This window comes from Leptinotarsa decemlineata, unplaced genomic scaffold (genome assembly GCF_025532065.1).
Source record: "Leptinotarsa decemlineata unplaced genomic scaffold, Ldec_3_MD MMD2_tig00026299_RagTag_RagTag, whole genome shotgun sequence".
NCBI lineage: Eukaryota > Metazoa > Arthropoda > Insecta > Coleoptera > Chrysomelidae > Leptinotarsa > Leptinotarsa decemlineata.
Window position 1 is genome coordinate 8825669 of NW_027412676.1, and position 9655 is coordinate 8835323.

The following is a 9655-nucleotide window of genomic DNA, read 5'->3' on the forward strand; positions in this document are numbered from 1 at the left end:
ATTTGAAAACTAGATTCAGTAGTTTGAAACCCGACTGGAAACTAGAAATTCAAAAGAGAGTTTTTGATAAGACAACAAAAGCAAATAGAAAATTTCGGGGGGAAGATCGATAGGAAATTTGTTATTGGCGAGAAAGTCATTGTAAAAGATTACTGAGAAATTAATAAATATACTTGGATACCTGCAATAGTTGAAAAAATTATTGGTAAATGTACCTATATCGTTAGAATTCCTGAAATAGGTAAATTATGGAAACGTCACACTAACCAAATCAGAAAATGCAAATTACAGAGTTTCCACCGAGAATAGGAATCTAGAGAAAACTGATTTGAATAATGACTGATTTCAAACAATTCTCCTATTGATATACAACCTGATGTGAGTAGACCAAAAAGAAATAGAAAACCACCAGAGCGTTTGAACTATGAATGAATTGTTTATGTTTTTTTGAAATTACTTATATTTTTTTAACTGAAAAGGGTACCTATAGAATTATTAATATTATTTTCGAATTTATTTTTTATCTTTTAAGTTTTGATTTGATGGCGGAGGATGTGATGTACTGCTATTGAAAATGTATTTAATCACCCAGTATATACATATTATTTATTTCAGTAAGAAATACCAATGTTTTTTATGTTTTGCTACCTTTGTTTTTATATTGTATGTTCGCAGTCTATTGGAAACGTTTTGAGTGAATAGAGGACCTTGATATTTTACTTGCAATTAAATAATTTCACCCAGTCATTCCCAATACATAACAATTATTATTAAAAGAGTTGTTCAAATATTGAATTCACATAAGATATCTTAACCATAAACTGAAACTTACCCCAGTTTTACTGGATTCTTTCCCTGAATTCTTGGAGTCTGATTCGTTTTCAGATTCACTGTTAGACTTTTCTTTTTCCTTACTTTTGTCATTTCCTAATAGTTTTTTGTCTTCATTTCTAGTTTTCTGTGTTTCAGAGTTATCTTCATTTGAATCATCATTACTGTTTTTATCACCAGATTTTTTACCATTACTTGTACTCAGCTTTTCCTGGAGTGTCAAAAAATTAGGTTTTTATCTTATAAAATGACCGACGATTTGAAGTGATATTCAAGCAGAGGTGATTTTACTAATAACAAATGTCAACTATGGATGAATATACAACTTTTTCTGTAAATTGAATATTTTTGAACTAGTTAATTAATTGTGTGAAAAACTATTCATTTCCAGACATAGAACTTTTCAGGAAAATTTTCACTCAAGTGTAGTGCTAATGAAATATATCTACAAAAGTGTTGTTTTTACAAAATCGCTTCCACATTCGAAATTAAATCAACTTTATGGTTTCAAGCGGGATATATATCAAGAAAATATAATTGAAACAAATTCATTCCATTATATTTCAATTCTCAATGATAAAATTATGTTTGCTTGATTAGTCCTTTCAATTAAAATACTTTTCAGATAACTGAAATTTTACTATAGTTCTTAATGAAAAAGCATATTAAAAATTCATTATTTCCAAAATATCAATAGAAAGCAGTAGTAAAAACACTCAAACTACCTCAGGTTCAGCAACATCATCAACTTGTTTTGAAATAAGTTCGTTTTCGGAACTGGAATCTTCATCTTCCTTGCATTTTTTAGATTTGTCACTTCTTTTGATTTTGGATTTTTTAGTTACGGGTTTTTCTGCATCACTTGATGAAAGTGAATAACTTTTATGAAGTCTTTTATTCCTTCCCAAGGTATCCAATTTATTCAAACTGAAATATCAATTACAATTAATTCATATTTATTTTGGAAAGTTTAGAAAATTCGGTATTTTTCATTTTGTACTATTTTCTCATCATTTGATTATTTCCCTCAATGCATAAAAACGATAAAACAGTTGAAGGCTTGAGAGCTTCTACAGAGTTTCAGAGCTATTAAATGCACAAGACCAGTTTTAACGGATTGAAATGAACACAAATGGGTGCTCATATTTCACATTAATCCTAAAATTTTATTATCATGACCTTTTTCTGTTAATAAACTCAACATATATTCCTTATACACCAAGTTTAATGCTTGCAATCCTATAATTTTAAAAAGTTAGCTTTCAAGCAAATGCTTTTGTAGATAATAATTTGAAAATAATAAATAAATAAATTATTTGAATACAAATCATTTAATTAGTAGGTATTCAAATTATTCCATTTATACAGCACATATTGATAATTAAATTAAAATGACAAAAATATCTGAAAAATTCCGTGGTATATCTAAATTTAACATATTTTCAAAATATGGCAATTTGAATATGCATTCAATTATTTCATTTTGCAGTCCCCTAAAATGATTCAGTATTGATGAATTAGATGTTTCCCAAATATTATAAAAGATCACTCTGTCTGGATAAGCATTATCTGTTTTAAAACCTTGGAATTAAAATGAAACAATTTCTTCGAATATCTGCTGAAGTTCTGTAGCAGATTTAGAAGGTTTCCAAATAATGGGGCATAACTCTCAACTGAAAGCTTATACAAGCAAAATTAATAGCTTTCAAAGCCTGAATATACAATTAAATTTATGTGCTCAACAAAGCTGAAATAATTATCAAATACATTTCCTGAATCTCAGGATTTGATAATTAATTTTATAATTCTTTAATATTGGCTCATATTTCTTGAATTAAATCTTTATATGACATTCATTCACATTGAGAACCTACCAATTTATTGTGAATGTACCAATTCTGAACAGTTAACTCCTATTGCTACATGCAACATTTGTTGATCCGAGTCAATCCATTTAACAATTTTCAAATCATCAGAAAAAATTGGGAAGTAATCACATTGCTCGAATCGGGAACGACAAAAGCAAAACCTGAACTGAATTGGAACTCTGAGGAAATCCCGACCCATTAATAAACTTATGAATATGTATGTTTCTTGGGAAAATACATCGTTTTTATTATTAAAACAATTATAGGAAATATACTGTTACTGTCAGTAACAGTTAGTTTGATAATTTCAAATATAGGCAGGGCATATGTGGTTCTGTAGTTGATAATGTTAAATGTTAGATTTCTTATCACTTTTGTGAATAGATCAGACACTAATGTGCTTCCATCTGTCAGGAAATGCATAATGTTATTATAGCCAGTTATTATTGTTGTTTCTTTATCATTTTATGATTTCATCTTTGGCAATATTATAAACCCTGATATAATAAAAATATAGCTCATTTACATTTGAAGGAATATATTCCTGAAACTCAATAAAAACAGAAAGGAAGCGAGCAATAACTTGAGGATCGTCAATAATTGAATTATTTTAACATCAGGTATTCTGGAATATTACTGGAAACTACCGAACACTATTGGAAACATTAAATTGAGCCTGCAAAAAAATGATCGTAAGCAGTCTTAATTTGTATTTTGATAAATTCAATATATACAATATCAAGTAAGGTTGTTACTATTTCTGTAATTGCTTATAAATAATTAAGATCAAAATTGAATATCATTTTATCTATAATCTTATAACAAGTGAATTGCAAAAGACTGAAAAAACCTACAATAATACTAATAAAACCAAGGAAACCAAGCAAAAGTCACATCTATTTTCTATAATAATTTATGTATATATATATATATATAAAAACAGATTTGGCAAATGTTGAGAGGATGTTGTAGAGGATGTAAGTAGACATGTAGATAAATTCTAACTAGAAACTTAGGTTTGCCCAACTAATGAAAAATTCACAAAAACAACATACATTCTATCTATGAAAAATTCACAAAAACAACATACATTCTATCTATGAAAAATTCAAAAATACATTTAAGAGCAGATCATGTGTCTGTAAAGGACAGCTATTATCACAATTTACAACTAAAACTCACCTTATCTCTAAACATTTTTTATTTCTTGAATATACCTCCTTCAATTTGTTACAATCAATTAAAGGCAAAGGAATATAGACTTTTCTTTCAAACTTGCCTTTTTCAGAATCCATAAGACTTTTACTTCTATCCCTTTCTTTTTTAACCCTATTTATTTTCCTGTTCGTTAAATCTCCATCTGATGAACTAGACGAGTCTGAAAGAACTTCTATAACACCTTGTTTTTTTGAAAGTCTGTCGCTTGCTCTTCCCTTAGATCTTGACGATTCTTCGCCAAAAATTTCAAAGGAAGAGGCCCCTGAATTTCTCTTGAAGATTTTTCTAAGATTTGCTTTAGTTTTAAGACGACTTTTTTCTATCTTCTTCAATCTGGTAGACTTTCTAGATCTAGTCTCATCTTCATCACTAGTCAAAACATTTTTATCACTATTAGATTCAGAATTTTCCTTTTCCGATTCTGAGGAATATTTAGATTTTGAATTGTCCTTAATTTTTTTGTTTTTCTTTGAAGTCAATGACCGATTTTCAATTTTCATTATTTTCTCACGAGGTTTTGCACTTGAATCACTTTCATCAGAAGTATTATCTTCATGTCTATTCATTTTGTGTTTCAATTTTTCAGTGCCTTTACCTTTTGTTTGTTTTTCATTAGATCCTTTGGTTTCATTTTCTTCACTGGATGAAGGAGATTTTTTTAAAACAGATCTTAATATTGATGCAACATCTGGAGAATTTTTCTTTTTTTGTGTATCTACAGATTCTTCATCGGAACTTGTTAATATTATAACAGAACTGTCAAACTTAACAGATTTTTTTGGTTTTGGATCCAGAAGTTTACTGAGGTCAACCAATCTAATTAAAGATTTTGGAGGTTCTACAGGTGTTTCAAGTTTATTAGATTCATTTGTCTCCAGAGAGTTATCTTTTTTCTCCAAAGTATCATCCACTAAAAGGAGTGTTTCTTCACTAGAATCAGATTTATCCTGGACAATTTCAGTAGAACATTCTTCATTTGTAATTTTTTCTGAAACATGATTTTCTTCATCCCCAGCTGAAATTTCTACAGGTTTATTTTTTGTCGATACGTGTTCAGTAATTACTGGATCAAGGTTATTGGAAGGTAATTTTTCACTTGCAGTTAAAGGCAAAGTATCATCAAGATAAGGTGAAGTATTATAAACTGAGGGTAATGTGTCATCTGACACTGGTTCTTGATCTTTAGGTAAAGGTAATGTCTCTTCACAGCTTGACTTTTGTGAAGAATTGATTTCTTCATCACCGGTCGCCAACTCTTGATCAACACTTGTACTTATGCTGGGAGAACTCACTTCTTTTTCTACATCTTCATTTTTAGAAATTTCCTCACCACTTGTATTGAATTTTGGAAGTTCATCTTTATCTGAACTATCTTTCCCAGAACCAGTTGTCTTGTTCAATAAAGACTCCTTAATTTCTTTATATTTTGTATAAAACTGGTCTTTGAGGTTGGAAGAACAATCAAAGAGTTTGTCGACCAGCACTTTCGATTTTTCCAGGGCATCTTGAGAAACAGGTATTTCATTGGCTTTGGCTTCTTCCAAGTATTTTTCAATTTCTTTCACATCCTGGCATATTTCCCTAATGTTTGAAGAGGTGTCCAGAATTAGGTTCAGAAATATGCTTTCCTTTGACATATCCTTCAATATTATCTGAAACTCAAGTAAATTCATAAAAAAGCAAAAATAGGAGATGAAACTTAGTATATACTTATTAGAGCTTAGAACCAGAATTGCAGAATTTACGACAGTAAAGATATTGTGAAAATAAATAAATAATAAGAGTGTAATATTTTATATTTTAACTTGATTATGAAGAAATTTACCTGCAAGTAAATAAAATTGTCAACAGAGAGCTTGTTAGCCAAAAAGCGCCATTTTACAATGTCTTCTGTCAATTGTCATTTATTAAGAATTATGTCACAATTCATAAGGTTTGTTCTGGTTCTACGAAATTCAGGTTCTAGTACGTCAGGATCATGTGCAGTTGCTATAGAGCGTTCTAGTTTATTGAGGATAAGTTCGGATTGATGAATCCTCTGTTCTGGTTTCGACTGCGAAATGATCCTAAACTGTCTTGAACCGTCCCGAATCGTTCTTGCACTCGATGCTGAACTGTTGAGAACTGTTCCCGTTGCTCATTCGCATTCATGTGGAAATTAGTTTGGGCACCGACATAAGTAAACAGAAGTAAATTCACTCCCGTCGGCTTCTTTGATGTTTCGGATCAAGATTTTATTTTTTGCTAGCATGTGGCGGGGCAGAAGGGTGTTAGGTTAGGTCTAAAGTGAGTGAGTCTATTTGACCCTTCACCGCAATCCGCAAGGGTTTATTGTGGCTCACACCTATTCACACTCGGCCAAATAAACCCAGCTTCTTAACGAAGCCGATTAGTTTGTATGGTGAGTGATCTTTCATGTCAGATGGTAAGAGTACGGATCTGCCGAACTCTAAGAACTTGATTCGGTCCCCAGCGGGGCAGGCACAAAGTATATGCTCTGCTGTTTCATAATTTTCCAAACAGAGGCGACACACGTTGTCTTCCCACAGTCCAAGTCTCTGCATATGGTGATTCAAATGACAGTGACCAGTGAGAAGGCCTGTTAGGCCTATTAGGCCAGGAGGGTGTAGGCTAAGAGCTGTTGTGCACCTCTGCACGAGGTTCGATCAAAAAATATGTGACCATGATCTGACTTCATCATTGCTACGAGGAGCTCCTAATAAATGTCTCATATGATAGTGAACTGTTTAGGAATTCATAAAAAATTAAACAAGGTGGTGAAATAAACGTATATTTTATATAGTAAGATTATACAATTTAGGTCAAAAACATGCAAATATATTTTAAAGGTTTTTGATTTTTTTTAACATTTGTTTTCAAATTTCTATTGGCAAATTTTAAAGTACCTATAATGAATTCTTACCCTAGTGAAAAGAGAAAATAAATAATCCAAAGGAAAATTATCACAAGGGTGAGAAATGTTGATTTTTGAAAACATTGTTTTGAGCTGGTTGCCTATGCAATCAGTTGCCCATAAATTGTTGAAATGATTAAGAAATTATGTCTCTAGATGAATGATACATTGTAAAAATGAATTTGGAGGAATATATAAACTTTCAAACTGTTTGACTACTGCATTACCATATGCCTTGAAATTACTATATACATTTGTTTCATTCAGTGTGGCAAAATTTGTATATAATTCACATGAATGTTTTCTTAAACATTTTCTGTATGAGCATTTCCCGGTATATCAACTGTTTAAAATATAATTTTTAACTTTAGTATGAATACATTTCCCTAGAATACTTCCAGTCATAAATGAAAATGTGGCTCTCGAAAATTCCTTGACCTTATAGATCTCAATAGTCATTTGCAATTACGGCAGGTAGTCTAAAAAACTGTTCATATTTGGGGAGACTGTCTCGTATAATAGTGGAATTATAATCTCCTGTGAATGAATTGAAGGAATTGCCAAGGTCGTTATCGTTGTTCGATTTATTGAGAACCGTTATTCTTATCTGAACGAATTGTGGGGATTGCATCTTTATTAAAGCGTTTTTTTCTGGTTGATGTAAAATATTTCTTATCGAAGTGAAGATGACACAATGTCATGTTTTTGTGACATTTTTCCGGAGGAACATCACCAACAAACTCCACGAATTTCTTCCACTGCATGCATTTAGAGAAAATATAAATATAAAAAACAATACTCTTTATTCGCCCCAAGAAACATTTAGTATTTATAGTAAGGGACTTGATCAATTGAAAAATACAAATGAATATAGTTACTAAATAGATTGAAACAGAATTTGATGAGAGACAAAAAGAGGTAGTTTAGCAAATGTTTATTTAATTTTGTTTTGAATCGTTTTTCTGTTTTTTTATATTACACACAAAAAAAAAAAATCTTGGATCAAGCATGACTGCATTGACTCAAGAAAATGATTTGTTTGTATATAACGAAAGAGATAATTTGTTCATTTCAAAAAAATCAATTTTTTTCATTTTGAGAAATTAATATATTCACTTTGACATAATCACGGTTTTGAGTTTAAAATCAATTTACTCTATTATATAACATAATTTTCTTGATCTGAAATTATGAATTACTCACAGTGAGAATTGGATTCATTCACTCCAAGAAAAATACTTTGTTTGTGTTAAATATTGATTACTTTGAATGGAAAGAATTATATTACCGATCTGAATCTATAAATTTTTCATGATGAGACTTTTTCATTCTCTCCCCAACAAAATCATTTGTTTAGGTCAAAATATGAGATGAAATCATATATTCCTAATCTGATTCCATAAGATACTCTCAATGAGACTTCCGTTCATTCTCTTTATCAAAACCATTCCTTTCATTAAAAATATTTATTTACTCGATCAGAAAAAATGATATTTTTGATATGAAAAACTGAATTGTACATGACAATAAGTTGGTTTTCTCTCTTTAACAATACCAGTTGCTTCAATCGAACATTTCTTACTTTCAAAGAATAGTTTCATATTCTTGATTTGAAATGAATCCAAATTGCTTGCGTAAAAACAATTTTTCACTTTAAATATATCATTTTCATTGCTTGCTCAGGTGGAGAAATGCATTTTCAGGGCTAGAAACGTATCGTTATGTTATACTGTGAAAAATTGACATGAACATTTCTTGTCAAAATTTATATATGTTGTATTTATGCAACCAGTAAACAAAATTTATTTGGACTTCAACTTTGTGCAGATGTCAGAAATACTAAAGTGCTATATAGGTACTACCTAATGAAAGATAGTTGAAGTTTCGGCAGAAAATATATGACAAGTAATTATGAGGAATAGTAGAGATTTAGTCTGAATACAATGTTTTGTTGTACAAACAGAAGCTTGATGTAATATACATAATGTAGTGTCAAAAATAATTGAAACAAAAGTATTCATTGAAAAGTTTTATTGAATAGTATATTGTATAAAAACAAAATTCTGGTGTAAAACAACTAAAAATACAATTCTTTGGTCGAAATGATTTTGTCTATCTAACCTAAGATACAATGATTTTATTACTATGAGATCACAGAAAAATAAAAAATTAACATTTTTTAAAGGAACTATTCAGTCTTTTCGGTCTGAATCAAAAACATTTCCAAAGTCACTGGTCAAAAGATATAGAAGAAATATAAAATATTGTAACATTTAAAGCACATTCGAAATGAAACTGTTATCCCTATGCCCTGCAATCATAAAAACAGTGGAGTTAACCAACTAAAACATGTAGATCCATAGAAATGGTAAAAATATAAAACAAAACCAACATATTTGCTAGGGTGGATCATATATTGACACAATTCTTCTTATATAAACTGAACCAACCTTCCTCAAAAATAAAATTTGATGAAACATGTATGATAACAGTAACACAGTACTTGAACCAGTAGTGTGCATGTCCAAGATAAGGATGAACAGCATGGGAATCAATGGGGATCTCGGTAACTGTAATAGTTACACAGTAGTTCTAGTTGGGCACGAAGTTGCGCAAATAAGTGATCAATAAATAGATGTTGAGAAATACAGAAAATATTGTTTACTTCCGAAGAAAGTCGAAAACAAAAAACAAAATTTGGCGGTTCGGTTTGTATTTTGTCCTGAAGTTATTTGAAAAGTTTCTAAAAAACCAAACGCACTTTTTTTATGCCACTTTTCAGCTCTACAAAATGGCGTTCACAAAATCTCCGCACAACGTTTCG

At 30.3% G+C, this 9655-nt stretch overlaps 1 protein-coding gene across 2 annotated transcripts in view; it reads right to left on the reverse strand.

The window, feature by feature from the left end:
* The window catches only part of LOC111513631 (uncharacterized), a 44672-nt gene extending 38799 nt beyond the window's left edge, over nucleotides 1-5873 (reverse strand). Inside the window, exons 1-4 of one of the 2 annotated variants that reach the window (XM_074180531.1) lie at nucleotides 5743-5873; nucleotides 3882-5569; nucleotides 1557-1758; nucleotides 833-1042 (exon numbers count right to left, since the gene is read on the reverse strand). In XM_074180531.1, coding sequence (XP_074036632.1) covers nucleotides 833-1042; nucleotides 1557-1758; nucleotides 3882-5554 — 2085 coding nt within the window. In that variant the 5' untranslated portion in view covers nucleotides 5555-5569; nucleotides 5743-5873. Of the gene's footprint in view, nucleotides 1-832; nucleotides 1043-1556; nucleotides 1759-3881; nucleotides 5576-5742 lie in introns of both variants that reach the window. The other variant, XM_074180532.1, reaches the window with a different exon arrangement.
* Between the last annotated feature and the right edge of the window lie 3782 nt (nucleotides 5874-9655).